The 22,101-nt window shown below is 50.5% G+C and overlaps 1 protein-coding gene across 1 annotated transcript in view; it reads right to left on the bottom strand.

Moving 5' to 3' along the window:
- The window catches only part of TRIM62 (tripartite motif containing 62), a 37,773-nt gene that overhangs the window by 4,188 nt on the left and 11,484 nt on the right, over nt 1–22,101 (bottom strand). Inside the window, exons 3-5 of the mRNA XM_086335102.1 lie at nt 17,885–17,980; nt 12,596–12,852; nt 11,363–11,478 (exon numbers count right to left, since the gene is read on the bottom strand). Of these exons, the coding sequence (XP_086191228.1) occupies nt 11,363–11,478; nt 12,596–12,852; nt 17,885–17,980 (469 nt within the window). The remainder of the gene's footprint in view (nt 1–11,362; nt 11,479–12,595; nt 12,853–17,884; nt 17,981–22,101) is intronic.

Raw genomic sequence — 22,101 nt, forward strand, 5'->3', positions numbered from 1 at the left:
TTGTCAAAGACTCTGTTTACTCTTGTCCCCCTGAAGGAGCTGATGCCTAGCCAGAAGAAGGAATTGAGAATTGGCTCCTGTTAGCCTGGATGAGCACTGCCACAGCAGAGTAAGACAGAGGGGAGAAAAGAAGAATAAATTCTGTCACTAGTTCCTTGGAGCAAAGGAGGGACTCCTCCATCTGACTCCCTGGTGCTTTCATTATCTGGTGGAGAGGGGCCATGATGATGCTTGGCTTGAACATCACCTCCAAATTCAGCTACCTCGCCTGGCTGTGTGTATACAGAGAAATAAAATGCCTCAGTGATGGCCATCATCTCTAACAGGGAGTGACAGCCAGTCCTCGAACTGTGCTCCTGTTCTCAGTCGACTAACAAAGCTGACCATTGACTTAGAGCAAGCTCCTTTCCTGAGCTCTGTCAGGAATAAATTTAGTCTTGAGTGTTACACCCTCCTTTCCTATTCTTAGAAGCCAGAGGGCTGTATGGAAACAATTAGCCCTGTGAATAGAGAGGTCAAAGGAAACATAATTCTCTATCCAGAGACACAGACGAGGGGAGCCATGAGGAGGAGGACACCGAGTCAGCAGAGGAACGTTTCACCCTGTCCTCTGGTCACAGCGCAGCCTGTCAGACCAGAAGGCTCCTGCCACATGGAATGTGGGCGTTCCCACCGTGGGGTCAAGAGGTAGGAGGTGAAGGGGGTGTTGGAGGTATGTGTGTGTTGTGGGGAGCTCGGGAGAGAAGAAAAATCTAATCAGATACACATGGGGCCACTCCTCTGGTTGTGGAATGTGGGTCATACTCAGGTGTTCGTGGCAGAGGAGCAAGAGAGACAGGAGATGGGCACAATGCCAAGGTGTGGGCAGCTGTCATGAGTGCCTTGGAGGTGCCAGGATGATCTGAGGAGACCAGCGACAGGCAGAACCCAGGCTGGGAGAAGAAGGACGGGGCTGGGGAGGGGGCGAGAGACTAGCACGCTGGAGGGCTCAGCTCCGTACTCTTACGTCTAAGTAGGGCAACGTGGGCGCTTACAGTGCCACTGATGAGTACGGAGGGCACTCTAGGAGGCAGCCAAGGGACAGGACCCGCCACTCATTGGGTGGGCCTAGGGGCGGGGTCCGGAGAAGGCAATGGCACCCCACTCCAGTACTCTTGCCTGGAAAATCCCATGGATGGAGGAGCCTGGTGGGCTACAGTCCATGGGGTCGCTAAGAGTCGGACACAACTGAGCGACTTCACTTTCATTTTTCACTCTCATGCATTGGAGAAGGAAATGGCAACCCACTCCAGTGTTCTTGCCTTGAGAATCCCAGGGATGGGGGAGCCTGGTGGGCTGCCGTCTATGGGGTCGCACAGAGTCAGACACGACTTAAGCGACTTAGCAGCAGCAGGAGCAGCAGCAGGGGCGGGGTCTGCTGTTCATTGGTCATTTCCGGCAGTAGAGGCGAGGCTGGGGGCGGGACCTGATCCACAGTGGGCAGGGTCCAACAGCCCAAAGGGCGAGGCTAGGGGCAGGGCCTGGCATCCTTATTAGGCAGAGGGTGTGACCTGATTCTTAAGAGGCTCTTGCACCCTAAAACCTGGGCTGAGGTCCACCCCTCATAAAAAGAGGTCCTGTCTTCGGTCCTCCCTTCTGTACTTCCGGACAGAATTGTGCTTTTGAACTGTGGTGTTGGAGAAGGCTCTTGAGAGTCCCTTGGACTGCAACGAGATCCAACCAGTCCATCCTAAAGGAGATCAGTCCTGAGTGTTCATTGGAAGGACTGATGTTGAAGCTGAAACTCTAAAACTTTGGCCACCTGATGCAAAGAGGTGACTCATTTGAAAAGACCCTGATGCTGGGAAAGATTGAGGGCAGGAGGAGAAGGGGATGACAGAGAATGAGATGGTTGGGTGGCATCATTGACTCAATGGACGTGAGTCTGGGTGAACTCTGGGAGTTGGTGATGGACAGGGAGGCCTGGCATGCTGCGGTCCATGGGGTCACAAAGAGTTGGGCACAACTGAGGGACTGAACCAAACTGAACTCTGAGAAGTCAGTCCCCGTATGGGGACTGGCAAACCTTCCACCCATCCTTTATTTTCAGGAGAGGCGCCAGACTCTCCTGAGAATGAACAAATCCTGACCCCTGGGGTTCAACATTTTAAAGGTCAGAGCTCTTTTCTAGGTCCTGGGACACCGTTTTACACAAACAGAAAGAAGGAGCCAAGGCAGCCCATCTGGTCTCCAGGTGTGTCTATCCATTTAAGCATCTCTGAAAAGTAACCAAACTGATCACATGGACCACAGCCTTGTCTAACTCAATGAAACTATGAGCCATGATGTGTAGGGCCACCCAATACGGATGGGTCATGGTGGAGAGTTCTGACAAAACGTGGTCCACTGGAGAAGGGAGTGGCAAACCACTTCAGTATTCTTGCCTTGAGAACCCATGAACAGTATGAAAAGGCAAAAAGATAGGACTCTGAAAGATGAACTCCCCAGGTCAGTAGGTGCCCAATATGCTACTGGATAAGAGAGGAGAAATAACTCCAGAGAGAATAAAGAGATGGAGTCAAAGTGAAAACAATGCCAAGTTGTGGATGTGACTGGTGATGGAAGTAAAGTCCGATGTTGTAAAGAACACTGCATAGGAACCTGGAATGTTAGATCCATGAATCAAGGTAAATTGGAAGTGGTCAAACAGGAGACAGCAAGAGTGAACATCAACTTCCTAGGAATCAATGAACTAAAATGGACTGGAATGGGCAAATTTGATTCAGATGACCATTATACCTACTACTGTGGGCAAGAATCCCTTAGAAGAAAGGAGTAGCCCTCATAGTCAACAAAAGAGTCTGAAATTCAGTACTTGGATGTAGTCTCAAAAATGAGAGAATGATCTCTGTTAGTTTCCAAGGCAAACCATTCAATATCACAGTAATCCCAGTCTATGCCCCAACCACTAATGCTGAAGAAGCTGAAATCGAATGATTCTATGAGCACCTACAAGACCTTCTAGAACTAACACCCAAAAAGATGTCCTTTTCATCATAGGGGACTGGAATGCGAAAGTAGGAAGTCAAGAGATACCTGGAGTAACAGGCAAGTTTGGCCTTGGAGTACAAAATGAAGCAGGGCAAAAGCTAACAGAGTTTTGCCAAGAGAATGCGATAGTCATAGCAAACACACTCTTTCAGCAACACAACAGAAGACTCTATACATGGATATCACAGATGATCAATACCAAAATCAGACTGATTATATTTGCAGCTGAAGATGGAGGAACTCTACACAGGCAGCAAAAACAAGACCCGGAACTGACTGTGGCTCAGATCATGAACTTCTTACTGCAAAATTCAGACTTAAATTGAAGAAAGTAGGGAAAACCACTACACCATTCAGGTATGACCTAAATCAGATCCCTTACTATTATACAGTGGAAGTGACAAATAGATTCAAGGGATTAGATCTGATAGACAGACTGCCTGAAGAACTATGGACGAGGTTTGTGACACTGTACAGGAGGCAGTGATCAAGAACGTCTCCAAGAAAAAGAAATGCAAAAAGGCAAAGTGGATGTCTGACAAGGCCTTAAAATAGCTGAGAAAAGAAGAGACATGAAAAGCAAAGGAGAAAAGGAAAGATATACCCATCTCAATGCAGAGTTCTAAAGAATAGCAGGGAGAGATAAGAAAGCCTTCCTAAGTGATCAATGCAAAGAAATAGAAGAAAACAATAGGATAGGAAAGACTAGAGGTCTCTTCAAGGAAATTAGAAATACCAAGGGAATATTTCAGGCAAAGATGGGCATACTAAAGGGCAGAAACTGTATGGACCTAGCAGAAGCAGAAGGTATTAAGAAGAGGTGGCAAGAACACACAGAAGAACTATACAAAAAAGATCTTCATGACCTAGATAACCACAGTAATCTCTGCCCTAGAGCCAGACATCCTGGAGTGCAAAGTCAAATGGGTCTTAGGAAGTATCACTATGAACAAAGCTAGAGGAGGTGATGGAATTCCAGTTGAGCTGTTTCAAATTCTAAAAGATGATGCTATTAAAGTGCTGCACTGAACGTGCCAGCAAATTTGGAAAACTCAGCAGTGGCCACAGGACTGGAAAAGGTCAGTTTTCATTCTAATCCCAGAGAAAAGCAATGCTAAAGAATGTTCAAACTACCACACAATTGCACTCATCTCACACACTAGCAAAGTAATGCTCAAAATTCTCCAAGCCAGGCTTCAATAGTACGTGAACCGAGAACTTCCAGATGTTCAAGCTTCATTTAGAAAAGGCAGAGGAACCAGAGATCAAATTGCCAACATCCGCTGGATCATCGAAAAAGCAAGAGAGTGCCAGAAGAACATCTACTTCTGCTTTATTGACTATGTGAACGCCTTTGACTGTGTGGATCTCAACAAACTGTGGAAAATTCTTCAAGAGACGGGAATACCAGACCACTTTATCTGCCTCCTGAGAAATCTGTATTCAGGTCAAGAAGCAACAGTTAGAACTGGACAAGAAACAACAGACAGGTTCCTAATTGGTTAAGGAGTTCGTCAAGACTGTATATTGTCATCCTGCTTATTTAACTTCTATGCAGAGTACATCATGAGAAACGCTAGGCTGGATGAAGCACAAGCTGGAATCAAGATTGCCAGGAGAAATATCAATAACCTCAGATATGCAGATAACACCACCCTTATGGCAGAAAATGAAGAATAACTAAGAACTAAAGAGCCTCCTGATGAAAGTGAAAAAGTTGGCTTAAAACTCAACATTCAAAAAACTAAGATCATGGCATCCAGTCCCATCACTTCATGGCAAATAAATGGGGAAACAATGGAAACAGTGACAGACTTTATTTTCTTGGGCTCCAAGATCACTGCAGATGGTGACTGCAGTCATGAAATTAAAAGATGCTTACTCCTTGGAAGAAAAGCTATGACCAGCCTAGACAGCATATTAAAAAGCAGAGACATTACTTTGCCAACAAAGGTCCATCTAGTCAAGGATATGGTTTTTCCAGTAGTCATGTATGGATGTGAGAGTTGGACTATAAAGAAAGCTGAGTGCAGAAGAATTGATGCTTTTGAATTGTGGTGTTGGAGAAGACTGTTGAGAGTGCCTTGGACTGCAAGGAGATCAAACCAATCCATCCTAAAGGAAATCAGTCCTGAATATTCATTGGAAGGACTGATGCTAAAGCTGAAACTCCAATACTTTGGCTACCTGATCCGAAGAACTGACTCATTTGAAAAGACACTGATTCTGGGAAAGATCGAAGGCAGGAGGAGAAGGGGATGACAGAGGATGAGATGGTTGGATGGCATCACTGACTCTATGGACAGAAGTTTGAGCAAGCTCTGGGAGCTGGTGATGGACAGGGAAGCCTGGCATGCTGCAGTCCATGGGGTTGCAAAGACTGAGGGAGTGAACTGAGACCTCAAGGTCAAAAGGCATTCAGGAAGGAGCGTGGACTGCAGGGGGCCCAGGATCTGTCTCCTGGTCACCATCAACCACATACTGCAGCGACCCAAGCAACAGAGAAACTCCAAAGTCCAGCAGCTCCAAAGACTGGGCAGCAAGTCATTTGTGCCTCCTTGTTCTCAAGGACAACTTTGAAGCCTGACAGAGCAAGAAATACCATCAGTTCTTTCCTCTGGTCAGGCCTTTAAAAAGTCTGATTCCTCCTGCCTACTCAGGCCCTCAGCTGGACCCAGTAGGGCATTAAAAAAAAACCACTTTCACATTCTCTAGTTCATAAGACTAACACAGCAGCCCCAGCAGCACAAATTATTGTACCCATTTTTGAGAAGAGGAAACTGAGGTTCCAAGGAGATTTCTCTGAATTAAGTGGCTTGCTTAATTTGCCACTTGGGGTGGATGTGGAACCAGAACTCGAGCTAAGATCTTTTCACTCATGTTCTTTCCTTTAGGCCCCAGAAAGCCTGTTCAGCAAGACTGAGGGAACATCTGATGATTCATGATAATCATAAGAAATAGGCATCATTCGTTTACTAAGTTCCAGGATTATTATCACAAATAAATAATCTTATTTAATTCTCCTACCTACCGTGGGCATAAATCACCCCTTCCACCATCTGTTTCACAGATGAGGAAACAAGCTCAGACAGGGTGGAGATCTGCCCTGGGTCACACAGCTTGACAGTGAATATGCTGGAACCCAAAATGATTGGATTCAGATAAGCAGGGGGAGGAGAAAGCAGCCCAGAGAGGGAGGTGGCAGGAGCAAAGGAAGCAGTGTCTGGTGTCCTCTGGACAATGGCCACTTGTCCTGGGTGGGGAGGAAGTTGGTGCCCAGGAGATGGGGCAGTCAGGCCAGGCAGTTGGAGGAGGATTTCCAGTGTCAGCTGAGGGGTGGGGCAGGGGTGTGGGTGGGAGGTAGAGAGTCGAGGTTCCAGAGCAGGGGAGTAACAGGTGCTAGATAAAATTCTCTGGTGACTCAGTAGGAAGCCTGAACTGGAAGGCAGGTAGGCAGGAAGCTGCTAGAATCCAGGGCTAGGTCCCTGGGGGCGCCTGCCCCTCCCATCTAGACATAAAGGGCCTTGGTTTTGGCAGAAGAGCCAGAGTGACTTCACAGGCCCTACAGACAAAGGAAGAGGCCCGGCTAACCAGGCCACTGTTCTCTGAACCCCCAGGGGCTGCTATCCTTGGCAGGATGTTCAGAGCACACACTGGGGCTCTCTCAGCCCCTCTGCTACAGGCTGCTTTCTCTGGGGAAGTCATTCTTAACTGGGGTGGATCTGCCTCATAGGGGACATTGGACAATGAATGAGATATATTTGGTTGTCACATCTGAGTGTGTATGTGTGTGTAGCATCTAGTTGGGTAGAGACCAGGGATGCTGTTAAACATCCTACCATGGACAGGACAGCTCCCAAGATAAGGAATTATCCAGCCCCAAATGTCAATAGTTCTGAGGCTGAGAAAGCCTGCCCTGGGGCAATGCAAATTCCCACATCCGTTTGCTCTCTTGTGGGGGAGTCAAGAAGGGAACACTGCTGCTGCTGCTGCTAAGTCGCTTCAGTCATGTCCGACCCTGTGCGACCCCATAGACGGCAGCCCACCAGGCTTCCCCATCCCTGGGATTCTCCAGGCAAGAACACTGGAGTGGGTCGCCATTTCCTTCTCCAATGCATGAAAGTGAAAAGTGAAAGTGAAGTCGCTCAGTTGTGTCCGACTCCTAGCGACCCCATGGACTGCAGCCTGCCAGGCTCCTCCGTCCATGGGATTTTCCAGGCAAGAGTGCTGGAGTGGGGTGCCATCGCCTTATCCAGGGAACACTAGTATCCCTATAATAGAGGAGGAAACAGAGGCTTGGAGGGAGGAAGGGACTTATCCAAGGATGTGCAGCAAGTTCCTTCATTTAACAAATAATCACTGAGCACCTACTTAATACCAGGCTATTCTAGTAACAGAACTGAGACCAGGACTCATTCATTTCTTTATTCAATCATCCACAAACATTTACTGCGCTGGCTGCTGGGGATGTAGAGTGATGAATCAGACTCAGCCCCTGACCTCTTAGAGCTCACAGTTTAGTGAGAGAGACAGCCATGCAGACATTAATAAGACAGCAAGACCAGGAAAGCCCAGGGCTACTTGGAGAAATCCAGGAAGGCATTTCAGAGGAGGTGTTTATAAACTACGATGTGAAAGAGAGTAGGAGTTAGTTCTCAAAGACTGAGGTTTGTGTCAAGGGTTTAGGTTAAGGGAACTGCTTGTGCAAAAGTGAGAAAAGTGTGCAGGAGAGGGAATATGGCTCATGTAAGACATGAAGATGGCTCGGTGTGTCTGGGTGTGATGTAGAGGGAGAAGGAGAGACTGGCAGGGCCCAGATCTCACAGTGCCTTGATATATAAGGTTTAACTGCCTGGATTGCCTTGCTGAGCTGTGACGGGGGTGGGGCAGGTGGCAGCTGAGATAAATCAGCTCCTGAGACCATCTGCCTGAGGGGCTTCCCTGGGTCAGGGGAGGGGTCAGGACCCTTGGCTGGGCTTCTTGCTTCTTTGAATTATGCCGCTTCACCCATGCGTGGCCCTCATCCTGCTGGGTCCCACTGTGAAGGTCCCTCCAAGGCTGGGAGCACACAGAGACCCCCCCACCCCCACCCCAGGAGGATAGTCCAGAGCCCTACCCAGTTGGCTGGAAAATGGGCCCTTCCCCCAACTACTGCCCCCTTTGTCAACGAGGGCACAGATCCAGACTAAAGGGTACTAGGAGGTATCCCTTCATCTTTGTGAAATTGGTCATGATGCATCAGAGGCGGCCTTCAATCACCTAGAGGGGAGCCCCATCCCTGTCCGACACACACCCTCAGTGATCATCCTCAGTCCTTCTCCATCTGTACCTGGAGGCCAATCGTGAGCATCCTGGGATGCTTCTCTGCGTATATTGTTCTCAATGCCAGGGACTGTCTGGGGATACCTCTAGGCCGAATCCTCCCTGAGTGGGAAAACCTTCAGTTTTCAGTGCTCAGTGCAAACACCATCTGCTCAGTGTTCCCCTGGCTCCTTCCCTGACCCACCCAGAGCTTCCTGTTGCCTCTTGGGCTCCCATGGCCCTGTGTAAGTCCCTCATGATGGCCCTTTTCCCATGGACTGTCAGGGTCTGTTGTCTCATCTGTCTCTCCTGAACGTGCCTCAAAGGACTTCCAATGTTTGTAGATTGAAAGAATGAATCCAGACAGGTGCAAAGAGCTCTGATTGCTGTGTGACCTGGGAAAATCAGTGAGCCTCTCTGAGCCTCAGCCTCCCCAGCAGCCTTCCTGGGTTGGTGGTATGAGGCCAGAGAATGCCTGGTAGGCTTAGTAGGGAAGGGGACACCCTTTGGGTCTGATGGATCTGGTTCAAATCGTGGTTGTACCATTTACCAGGTTATGACCATGACCAATTCCTAACAGTTCTGTGCCTCAGTTTCCTCATCTAAAAAATAGTAATAGTGTCTATCTCTTAGGGACTAGTCTCCTCTGCATCCTTGTCTCCTCTCTATTGGACATTGCGCCTGACTCAACACAGAAGGTTCCCTGCTGCCAGTAGGTTAGACTGATGCCCTGGTGGGTTGTGTAATGTTGGGAAGGTGTTGATCTCAGAGTCCCAGGGTCTACTGATTCTACTAGAAATCCATTTCAGACTTTCTCCCCTCTCAGCCAACCTCCCATTTTCATCCCACCGGATGATCTTGCTTCCTACCTTACTGTGAAAGGCAAAGCTATCAGAACACAATTCCCACGAGCTCCCACCACCTGCCCCTCTGCTTCGGTGCCCATGTATTCTACCTTCTGCGGGCTCCCAGCAGAGGCTGGGGTGGACCCCACACCTGACAGCACTCCAGCAATGCTCTCTCATTCATCCTCAATTCTACCTTTTTCTATTGCATCTTTTCTGTGCCCCACTTCCCCCATGTGCTGTGCTGAGTTGCTCAGTCATGTCCGACTCTTTTCGACCCCATGGACTGTAGTCTGCCAGGATCCTCTGTCTATGAGGATTCTCCAGGTAAGAATACTGGAATGGGTTGCCATGCTCTCCTCCAGGGGATCTTCCCAACCTAGGAATCGAACCAGGGTCTGCTGCTTTGCAGGTGGATTATTTAGCAGCTGAGCCACCAGGAAAGCCCCCCTCCCCCCAAATATGCTATCATTTCTTCTATCTTAAATGGCTCCCACCACACTCTCTCCTTCCCATAAATACAACTCTTTGAAAGCACTGTCTCCACTTCCTCTCCCATTCTCTCTAGGATGGCCTCTAATCAGGATTTGCCTCCATTGCTCCACCAGAGCGGCTCCTGTCAAGGCCATCAGGACCAAGAGAACAGTCAGTGCTGATCCTCCCACACTTGGCGTTGCAGCCTGGCCACCACCAGCCACTTCCCCTCCTCGAAACACTTTCTCCACTTGGCTTCCAGGATGGACCAGGTCTCCCTCCTATTCTCTGGCTGTTCCTTCTCAGTTTCCTTGACTGGGTCCCCTTCCTGTCCTTGACTTCTAGGAGGACCCCAGGGCTCCAATTGTTAGCATGGTCCTCTCTCTTTTCTCTCTACCCTCAACTCACCTCCTAGGTGATCTCCTCCTGGCTCATTCGGTACCGTCCACATGCGGACACCACTGGCCCAGACCCTCCTCCTGAACTGCATACGTGTCATTTCCACTGCCTTCTCCACATCTGCACTGAGACATCTAATTGGCATCACGAACCTCGCATGCTTACAACTCCATCTTCCCGGTCACCTCAGCCAAAATCATCGTAGTCTTCCTTTTTTTTTCCCCTCTTTCTCACATCTGAGATCCAGTGCATTAGAAACTCCTGTTGGCTTTCTGTTCAGTATGGACCCAAATCCAACCACGTCTCACCATGTGCACTGGTATCACCCTGCTTCAGGCCAGCACCACCTCTCACCTGGATTACTGCAAGAGGCTCCTGACCTCTACCCTTTACTCCTCGCGTCTATTCTCAACTCAGCAGCCAGAGGAATACTTTAAGAACTTAAAAACTCACATTACTTCACGTTACTGTCCCAGACCCTCCACTGGCTCCCATCTCACTCAGCACAAAATTGAAAGTTTTCACCTGGGCCCACAGGCCCTCATGGTCTGGCTACTGCTACCTCCACTCTCCTTCTCACTCATTGCACTCCAGCCACACTGGTCTCCTTCCTCTTCCCTGAACATGCCCAGCTGCTCCTGCCTCAGAGCCTTTGCACTTGCCATTCCCACTGCCAGGAGCACTCTTGCCAGGGTATCTACGTGGCTCACTCTTCTCCTTCTTCCTTCAGGCCTTTACTCCCTCCTTCTCCGGGAGGTCTTCTGACTGAATCCACTACTAAACATTTTATCCTACCTCAACATCTGTTAGCCTCCTTCCTCATCTTTTATCACTATCTAATGAACTATGTATCTTACTTATTTAATTTTGTTTTCTTTCTCTCTCACACCCTAGGATGTAACTGAGATGCACGAGGGTAGGAAGTTTTGCCTGTTTCGTTCACTGCTTTATCTTCAGTACCTAGAATAGTGCCTGGTATGAGGCAGGTGCTTGATCTCTTCTGTACTCATAGAGTGAATGAGTGAACAGCCCAGAGCCTCAGTCTCTTCATCTAGAGAATGGGCTCACTAGTAGAACCAACCTCCTGGAGTTGTATCATTATAAAGATTCCCTGGGTTGAGCTACTGCAGGTGCCCAGCACAGGCCCCGGAACATAGTAGGCGCTTATTAAGGCACCCTTCCCATCCCTCTTCCCTGCCCCCATGCTGTGTGTAGAGCAGGGGGCTGGACTGGGCAGTGGCCCATCCAGCTCCGACCTGTGATGATCCTTGCCTCTTCCTGGGCCCTCTGGTGAGTGGCAGGAAGGGCCTTACCTGGGTGGATGTCTTGGAACAGGGACTTCCAGATGGTGTACTGCAGGGGGCCTGTGTACTTGGAGGTTGGGAAGTCTTCATAGGTTAGGTTGGTCTCGTGGATTTTCCCTTTGAGCCTGGAAAGACAGCAAGAGAGAAGACCACATTGGGGGCTGGATTCCCATCCCAGCACCTTCAGGGTCGCTGGCATAGGGAGAGGCCATGCGTGGGAAGTCTGCCATACCCAGACTCAAGTGCTTGCTTCTACCACTTCCTAACTCTCTAGCTATCACCCTCAGTTTCTTCATCTTTAAAATGGGTACTATGATAACACCTGCCTCCTAGGCTTGTGAACACTGTGAGGCTTAATGCATGTAAAACGCTTGGCACAGTGTGTGCCTCATGCTCAACACAATACATGACATCAGCTATCAGTACTGGTCATTGAAAGTAAAAGTCAAGGTCATTCAGTCATGTCCGACTCTTTGCGACCCCACAGACTACATAGTCCATGGAATTCTCCAGTGGGTAGCCTTTTCCTTCTGTAGGGGATCTTCCCAACCCAGGGATCGAACCCAGGTCTTCCACATTGCAGGCAGATTCTTTACCAGCTGAGCCACAAGGGAAAACCAATAATTAAGTGTTGTTATTATTATTAGTTTAAAGTTTTATTTATTTGTTGTTTTGGGGGGGCCACACTATGCAGCATGCGGGATCTTAGTTCCCCAGCCAGGGATGGAATCTCTGCCCCCTGCAGTGGGAACAAGGAGTTTTCACCACTGGGCCACGAGGGAAGTCCCAAGTTTTATTATTAAAGGTAGCCATGGAACCAGAGACCTGGGCTTGAATCCTGGCTCCCCCACGTACTAGATGAAGGGCTTTTGCCAGTTGCTCCAGTTCCTCTGTGCCTCAGTTTCTACATGTGTGAAATAGGGATGACAGCGGTGACGACCTCCAAGGGGCTAGTAGGGTAAAGATGTTATGATAAATACTATAAAATGTATATTTATAATACAAATCACGCAAAACAAGTACTATCCTATAGGATTATAAATATGATGTATAAAATAGCGTGCGTACACAAAGCCTTCACCCCAGGCTATGGCACAGAGCAGATGTCCTGTGTGTTTGATGGAGATCTGAATGAATGATTTCTCCGCTAACCACCCCCATCCGCCTCCATTCCCTCCATCCTACAGGGGCCGGGGAGGGGTGCTCCATGTGGAGAAGACGCTGGGGCAGGCAGGCACTCACCGCTCGGAGAGCGAGGCCATGCCGGCCAGGAAGGTGTGCCGGTCGGTCTCAGCCAACCGCTCTTGCAGGATCTGCGCCCCCTCCTGCACCTTGCGCAGCTGCTGGCTGTAGCGCTGGACTTTCTGCTCGATGTCGGTCAGCGTGCGAGCCGTGTCTGCCTCCAGCTCCTCCAGCATGGCCTTCTGCCGCTCCCGCAGCAGCCGGTGCAGCCGCTCGAACGCCTCCCCGATGGTGGTCCGCAGGCTTTTGGTGGAAGACTGTGAACACGGTCATCAGGGGTTAGTCAGGGAGAACGGACGGGGTGATCCCTGTGTGAGAGGAGGAAACTGAGGGTCTTGGCACGCAGAGAGAAAAGGGCGGGAAAGGTACGTTCAGTGAGGAAATGGCAAAAAGCATGGCGGCAGAAGAGAACTGGCCTGATCAGGGACAACAAAGTCTCCGTTAGGAAACAAATGAAGTGGTCCAGGCGAGACAATGAGGCTTGAGCTAGAGGAGCAGCAGACGGACATGGCTTGAAAGACATCTGTAGGGGGAGCCTCGGTGGCCCTGGTGACCAACTGACTGGCTGTAAGGGTAAAGGAGAGACAGGTGTGAGGATGATATCCGGATTTCTGGTTTGGGGACGGGAAGGATGAGGAAGTGGGCCAGAGATATGGGGGGATGGGCAGGGAGCAGATGCTGAGCTCAGTCTAGGAGACAGGGAAATTTTTATTTTTTAAAAAACATCACTCATGCAGCCTAAGCAAAGATGCCAAGGAGGTCACAGATGTCAGAGAGCTTTATAAATGGCAACATACTGGGCAAGTCTGGGGGTCACGCAACCTGTCCCACTACCCCCAGACCCTCTTGCCAGGGAACAAGAGTTGGGGGTTAAAGCCATTGTCACAGAAAGATAAGCATGGACTTGATTGATTCTCTTTGTCTCCAAGGGCACTGCCAGGCCCAAGGGGGGGTTGAGTGGTAAAAGGCATAGACAGCTTCAGTGCCCAAGGGCACTGGGTCTCCCGCTGTGGCAACTTTAGTCACCTGGTATCTCTAAACCTTGGTTTTCTTATCTGGGAAGACGGTAACACAATGACATTGCAGGGCTACGATAAGTGAGGGGAGGTTCACAACGTACATGACGTTGTTTGAGGTGCAGCCCCAGAGCCTGGTTATTTAAACACTGGAACAGGCACATCCCTGTTCGTGGAGAGTGAAGTCTTCGTGGAGAGATGGCTGCTGAGCTGGGGCCTGAAGGGTGAGCAGGATGTCAGTTGGGGGTGGAGGGGGGGACGGGCTGAGGGGACAGCAAGAGGCAGGATGACACAGGACACAAAAGCGCTGCTCAGCAGCAGCAGCATGTGGGGCCTGCCTCTGCAATTTGACTTTGTGGGATTCTGACTGGGAGTTCACAGAGTCAGAGACCCCGCTGTGTTCAGTGCCCAGGGCTCTGTGGGAAGCTCCACAAAGGCTCAATTAGGGCCTGTTCCCTCCTGGTCGTGGCTGTGGGCCGGCAGGAAGAGCTGCTGGCAGTGGGCCAGCCTCCCTGCGCATGCCCACCCAGCTCGCCAGGCAGACAAAGGGGGTGATGAAGGGAGAGGCTGGGGATGAGGGGCCAGGCTGCCTGTGGCCTCTTGGAGCCCCCTCACCCAGGGAAGGTGAGGTTCCTGCAGCGGCAGGTCATGGTGGGGAAGATGGGGCCTGCCCGCCCTGGACCGTCTGCTGCTGCCTCCAAAGAATCCTAAATCTCATGGCCAGCCCTTCTGGCTCCTCCTTGGCCAGTCTGCAGCAGCATTTGGCCCAAGGGCCAGCCGCTACCAATCGAGAATTCTGGTTTGCCTCCCACCGCTGTGGCTGCTCCCTCCCTGCCATCCCTGTTCCTGAGGACTCATCCAGTCCTGGCTCCTTTTGTTCATACATGACACGCCCTCCCTCATCTTCAACTCCTGCTGCTCTGAGGCTGCTTTCCAGATCCATCCATCTTGAAGGCCTTACATGTCTCCTGAGCTCTACAGTCATCTTTCCACCTGCCTCCTCCACATATGCCCCTGGGTTCCACCAACTCACTGGTTTAATGTGTCAACTACACCTAATCTTTGCCAACAAACTTGCTACCAGAGTGATCCTTCTAAAGTGCAAACTGGGCCACAGTCAGTCTTGTGTTCAGGAACATCTCTTGGCGCCTTAATGACTAGTACAGCGCTAAATTCCTTAGTCTGGAATTCAAAGTCCTTCCTCTAATCCCAGCTTACCACTCTAGTGCCATTGCACTGTAAGTCTACCCACCTAGAGTGGACCCCTCCCCCAGCAAATGCTTTATTCAACTGGCAAACTGTTACTCATCCTGTGAGACCCAGACCAAAAGCTCCCTTCTCTGTGATACCTTCCCTAACTTTTGAAGCCAGTTAAACAGGCTAAATGTTCCCAATATTTTGTAAATATTCTTAATATGCTGCCCCACGTTTTATGTGGCTCCCCAGCTAATGAATGAACCCCTCCTGGGTGGGAATGACATCTTTCTTAACCCTGCACTCCTTGTGCCCATCCCAGGGCCTGGCACAAGGTTGATAGTCAGAACCTGCTTGAATGGTGAGGGAGGGAAGGGTCTCGCCCAAGACTGATATGCAGAGGTGGGTGCAGACTCCATCATCTTTCTTGGTGGGGGCCCAGTGTCTCCAACACAAGAGGAGAGAAAGAAGCTGGGAGAGGGCAGCTCAGAAGTGAAACATCAGAGTGACAGCCACCCTAGGAGCCCTAAGTATGTCCCTGATGGGTTCTCTAGGCCTCCCCGGCTTGCAGACCACAGAGCCAGAGATCTTGCTGAGGACAACCCAGCGTGAGGCTGGAATATGTCCTATGATCTGACAGAACTAGCTCTCAATTAGCTACTTACTAGCCATGAGGCCTCAGGCATGTCCCACAATCTCTCTATGCCTCAGTCTCCTTGCTAATAAAATGGAGACAACAATTCCTACTTCAAAAGGTGTGTTTTTTCCTCACTCGTTTGTTCCACAACTATTTATCATTGTGGCAGCAGGCACAATTGAAGGCACAATTGTGGCAGGAGGCGACTGAAGGCAGGAGAAGGGGACGACGGAGGATGAGATGATCGGATGGCATCACTGACTCAATGGACATGAGTTTGAGCAAGCTCTGGGAGTTGGTGATGGACAGGGAAGCCTGGTGTGTCGCAGTCTATGGAGTCGCAGAGTCGGACACGACTGAGTGACTGAACTGAACTGATTTACTGTGTGCCGGACAGTGTATCGGTTCTGGGGAATCCTGTGCTCATGGAGGTGGCGTTCTGTGCAGTTCAGCAGGACAATGGATGGGGAACACAATTCCCAGCACAGAGAAAGATTCAGCTAAACTGGTGTGCCCCATTTACTCTAGTTTTTTCTAGGACAGAGCCAGGCCTGCCCCACCCCCAATCCCTTCAGTGCCTCGACTGGGAAAGCAGCCCCCACCTCAGCCCACCATATCCCTGGGAACACACTGGGGCTTGGAGGAGCTGGGGCTGTTTCAGAAAAATACCCTGCCAAGAATGCGTCACTCGGTCAGGGCCGACCAAGGAAAACATTGGGTCTGGGGAGGGAGATCAGACGGGCCCTCAAGCCGGGCCACTGGAGGGGCAGGCGCCGCAAGAAAGCTGAGCCGAGTCAGGCACCAGGTGAAATATGACCTCCAAAGCATCCATAGGCATTTCTTGTATAAACACCCCAGTCCAGACAGGAAGCAGGGCTGGGGGAACTGGAGGGGAAGGTGGCCCCACAGGACCCCCCAGAGGTAGACAGATGGACAGGAAGGCAGGGGAAGAAGAGGTCAGTGGAGAAAAACAATGGAGGGGGGGTGGTTGGAGAGAAGAACAGAATGCTGGGGAGAAAAACAGACCATAATATTCCCCTCTCACCCAGACAGAGGCTTCCATTTGCTTCTCTTCACCTGAGAGGTACCGGATTCCCCTGCAGGTGGGAAACTGAGGCTGTGAGAAGCAAAGATGCCGGAGTTCTGGGTCTGTTTCTCATCTGTTGCCCACTGAGGGGCCTGCCTGGAGGCACTCCAGAATGTTCTCTGAAGAAATGTCTGTCATGACCTCCCTGAGACCCCACAGTGGGTTGGCAGCCAAGCTGGGGCACAAGTCTGAATCTCCAATGGCCTCTCCAGTGACCTCTGGAGGCCCAGAACATTCCTAAGGCTCGCCTCCAGCTGCTGCTGGCAGCGGCATCTCTGCAAATGGAGCACTGTGCTGTGTGTGCTAAGTCACTTCAGTCGTGTCCGACTCTGTGCGACTCCATGGACTGTAGCCTGCCAGACTCCTCTGTCCATGGGGTTCTCCAGGCAAGGACACTGGGAGTTGCCTCGCCCTCCTCCAGGGGATCTTCCCGACCCACTGGGATTGAACCCACTTCTCTTTTGTCTCCTGCACTGGCAGGCAGGTTCTTTACCACTGAGCTACCAGGTCAATGAAATCACCCAAGAGCTTAGCAGCCAGGTCTAGGTCCCTGGTGAGTGGTCCCAGAAGGACAGCAGAGAGTAAAGCAAGCCTTGCTCAGTTAGAGAGATATCTGTGGAGGACTTGGAAGGAGCCCCTTGGAAGTGTGCTAGGATCCAGAATAGCATGGCTGGACAGAGCCTGGCAGAGTCCCTGCTGCACAGATGGGAAGATTAAGAGTGCAGAAAAGTATGCAGTTTACCCAAAGTCACACAGCATGGAGTGCCTGGATCAGACCCCATAGCCTTCCTCTCGGCTCAAGGAAAAAGACTTTTCTTTTGAGACCATCGTATCCAAAGCCTGCAGGGTTTGCCCCTACTGTTTATATCTTCATCAGAGTTTCGGAGAGGAGATTATACCAGGGCTGAGCCACAAATCATCAGGAGGGCTTGGAGGGAACATTGTCTCCAAGAGATTGGAGGGATTGCTAACTCTGAAAATGGGTGTGTTTAATAACAGGAGAGGAAAAAGAGACTAGGTACCTTCTTCCAGTCCGGGTTTTCCTAGAGGGTCCCTGATCCCACCTCAAATTTCACCCAAAGCAGGGAGCGAGGATCCTATCCTTAACCCCGGGCACCAGCCCATATCCTTTCCTTCCATCATCTGGGGAAAGGTCCCTGCCCCTTTACCTTCGCAGAAGCCCCAGCCTCCACCTTTCCGCATGCCCTACCCTTCTCACCTGGAGCTTGGGCCCTCGAAGCCCCTCCCCCGCAGCAGGCTCGATTCCCCGCCCTTCAAGTGCCCAACTGGCCCCGCCTCCACGAAGCTCCACCCCCACCTCTGGCAGCCCCGCCCCACCTCCAGGCCAGGCTCACCTTGGTCTCTGCCAGCTGTCGCTTGAGCAGCTGCAGCGCTTCTGTGTGCTCCCGCTCACTGTCCTGAAGGGCCTGAAGCTGCTCCTTCAGCTCCCTCTGGAACACAGACAAGACAGGAATGGCAGAGCAGGCCAGAGCCAGCCCGGTATTTCCTGGTGACGGTGATGCAGAGACCAGGGCTAACTGCTGCAGGCGCTGGAAGCTGTCCTGACCCCGTGCCTCCCCTGCCCCAGCACCCTCCTCCCGTCACAGTTCAACAACCACGAAGTCCTGTAGAGTCTGTCTCCCAAGTATCTCCAGAGTCTGTGCCCATCTTTCATCCGGAGTTTTGTAACAGCCTCCACTAGGGCCATCCTAGGAGCTTCTGGCCCCCCAGTCTCCAATCCACCTCCACATACTTTCAGACCCCCTGATGTGCTGGTCAAGACTCCTTGCTTAGAATCCTCTGGCAGGAACCAAGGCCGTACCACTGTCCAGGGCTGTGACAAACTCCCCACATCCTCTGAGCACTTCCACTGGGCTAGGCACTGTCCTCAGACCTTAGCTTGTATGGGGTCATCTAATCCTCCCAATAACCCCAAACTTACAGCTAAGCACGGAAGGGTAGTGCCAGAATTGGAACTCAGGAAGTCCAGTTCTGGAGACCATGATCATGACACCAGGTGATAAATTTTCTTCAGTAATGAACAGCAACAAAAATCCATGATAGACAACATGTCAAAATTTTAAAGGACAGGATCATTATGACTAATTTTTCCTTTGCCTCTGGTTCCAATATGGCTCAGTAAGACATGGCTAGTCATCTTGTTTCTATTTACAAATCTGATATTTTGTTCATCATGTAGTTTTTTGGGCATTAATTGTGATTTTTAAAAATTTCACTAAAAATTATTCATCTTGATTACTGAGCTTTGGGGCATTTGCTTCAGCTTTGTGCCTGAAGCAAGTGTCTCAGTGACCTCATGCTCGTCCCACCGCTGTCTCCACCGTCCTTCCCCCATCAATCCCAGCCAGCCAAAGCAATCTTCCTGTTCCTCACTCTGGGCTGTTTCAGCTCTGTGACTGCACTTGCTGCTTCCTTTGCCTGGTGCACTTCACTCTCAGATCCACAACCCCACAGCCACCCGCCCCCCTCCCCACCCATTCCTCTATAGCATTAACGTAACAACTCAGATGCTGCCTCCTCTGAGAGGTCTTGCCTCACCAGCCCCACACAGTGGCATCCCTTCCACCCTCCATCGCATCCTGTTCCATGGTCTCCACGATCTTGCTTATTTATCTGACAGTGTGTTTACTGTTCCTCTCCTCCACTGGAATGTGAGTTTTAGGAGGGCAAGAGTCTTGACTGACATGTTCACTGTTCTATCCCCAGGACTTAGGATAGTGCCCAGCATACAGTAGGGCCTCAATAATTATTTGTCAAATGAATGAATGGGGCATAGAGATGGATGGTTCCCAGTGAGTGTGTGCATGCTAAGTCGCTTCAGTCATGTCCTACTCTTGTGCGACCCTATGGACTGCAGCCTGTCAGGCTCCTCTGTCCATGGGATTCTCCAGGCAAGAATACTGAAGTGGGTTGCCACACCCTCCTCCAGGGGATCTTCCCGACCCAAGGATCAAACTTGTGTCTCTTATGTCTACCTGCATTGGCAGGTGGGTTCTTTACCACTAGCGCCACCTGGGAGGCCCTGGCTCCCAGTACTTCTGGACATTTAGTCCATGCTATCACAGCTGGTCGTTCTGGCTGTCCTTCATCCATCCCCATGCAGAGCGGGCTTACCCTACCATTTTCTATCTCCCCTGCACCCATCAATGGCCTGGCATTGAAATCAGGCTCCAAGAAGTTTTCTTTGGGAGTGAATCTCCATGGAAATAGCTTCTGGCCTGGGCTCTCTAGTCAGCCTGGGGTGTGAGTGGTGCCAGGGAGCTGACTTACCTGTTCACCCCACCTCCTTATCACTTGTCTCGTCAGAGCAGGGAGAGCCCTTGAAAACATCTAATCCAACTAATTTTACAGGCTAGATAGCAACGTGAGAAAATGGTCACAATGACACGCTAAGGGAAGCATGTAGAAAACAAAATGATCTGTGCTTACTATCCCTTATTCACTCAACAAATAGTTATTGAGCAATTATAATGTACCAGGCAGTGTGAGGCATTGGGAACAGAGCAGAGAACCAGACAGACATAGTCCCTACTGATAGGGATCTTCCAGTCTAGTGGGGAAGACAGATGATATTGTTGTTTAGTTACTAAGTCATGTCTGACTCTTTTGTGACCCCCATGGACTGTAGCTCTCCAAGCTCCTCTGTCCAGAGGTTTTCCCAGGCAGGAATGCTGGAGTGGGTTGCCATTTTCTTCTCCAGGGGATCTTCCCGACCCAGGAATTGAACCTGCATCTCCTGCATTGGTAGGCAGATTCTTTACCACTGAGCCACCAGGGAAGCCTTCAGATAGTTATCCATTATAGTCTATGCCATGGACAGAGGAGCCTGGCAGGCTATGGTCCATAGGGTCACAAAGAGTCAGACACGACTGAAGCAGCACAGCATGCACACATGGTCTATGCTCTAGTGAAAATAAAGCCGCGTAGGATGGGTGATGAATTTAGTAGGGTGTCAGAGAAGGCTTCTCTATGGAGGGCACACCTCAGATGACAGGTGAAGGATGAAGACCCAGCCTTGAAAATACAAGTTAGATAGAAAACTCGGAATAGCTAGTTTTATGGGAGTAGAGAGCTTGCATAGACGTAACGACTGGAACTCTAGTACCATCTCAGGCCATAAGGCAACCAGAAAGGCGGATATGACAGGCCAAAACTAGTGAAACAGAAGGAAGAAGCAGCCTGGGTCTCTGATGGGTTAGCCACACCATCACTGCACTCAGGGATGTGCTAGGAAGCTTGCCCTCTGTAAAAAAGATAAACAGCTTCAGTTTATAGCGCTGGCCAATTTCCATGGTGTAAAGGCTCCCTCAAAGCCAATTTCAAGCTCTCCAAGTGAGGTCATCAGACGCAGAGCTGAGACAAGATTTGCACATTTAGTTCTCAGGAACTGGGGCAAGTTGGCCCTGGCAGACCATTGCCTGGGCTATTTTCCTATAGACCTGTTTTACGTGGAAGAGAAATATACCCTCACCTAATTTCAGTTACTTTGGGCAGCTCTCTATTACTAACAGTTGGGAGTTATTCCTAATAGATTCTCATGCATCTGAGCCACTGGAATAGACAGATCACGTTCACCTAATAATACAAAATGACTGCTCCTCCCTGATGGCCTTGGGTCTGTCCAGCTTGGGACAGTCTGCTTGAGATGCAGAGTTTGAGGAGATGAACCAAATGCTACAACTCTCTCGGTTGGTGGCCCTCATAGACCCAACCACTCAGGCATTTCTTCAGATTCTCTGAGAAAACTGCCCTGGAGGCCACGTTCTTCACATTGCTCAGGGCACCCCAGGGACATGGCCAAATTCCTCCCTGCTTTCAGGGTCAGGGAACAACAGGATCCCAGGAGCAATGGAACACTCTTTCATCCATCCACAAACATGTGCTGAATGAGGCCTCCTTGGGCCCCACATGCTGCTGTGTCAGTGACAGGGAGAAGGATGGGGGCAAGTCCCAATCTATGAAGCCTCAGGAGGTGTGTAGATGGGCTGGGTGGGTGGGTGGGAGACAGGGACAGAGAGATTTACATCACAGTGAAAGCTGGAATAGTGATATGGTACCCCAAACTGCCCTTCCTCTCATGTTCCCCATCTCTGTGCAGGGCACACCCCCTACCCCTGCTGCTACCCAAGCCAGAAATCTAGGAGTCACCCTTGACATGGCCCAGTCACCAATCCAATCGGTCATTGGGCTTGCCCTGGAATCTGTCCTCTCCTCTCTATACCCACCACCCCGGTTCAGTTTTTATCACTTCTTTTCTGGGCCATGGCTCCAGGCTCCTCCCTGCCCCACAGAGCAGCTGGGATGATGGTTCTCCAGAATGGATGTGTTCCTGCATCTCCTCCCCAGGGCCCTCTGCAGGATTTCCACATTGTCTGGGGAGAAGAGGGCATCCCAGTTGGCTCAGTGGTAAAGAATTCATCTGCCAGTGCAGGAGCTATAGGAAACACTGGTTCAATCCCTGGGTCAGGAAGATCTCCTGGAGTAGGAAATGGCAACCCACTCCAGTATTCTTGCTTGCAAAATTCCATGGACAGAGGAACCTGGCTATAGT

The sequence above is a fragment of the Bos grunniens genome, chromosome 2, assembly GCF_055505025.1.
Source record: "Bos grunniens cultivar Pamir isolate PY7600 chromosome 2, Bosgru_T2T1.0, whole genome shotgun sequence".
Lineage (NCBI taxonomy): Eukaryota > Metazoa > Chordata > Mammalia > Artiodactyla > Bovidae > Bos > Bos grunniens.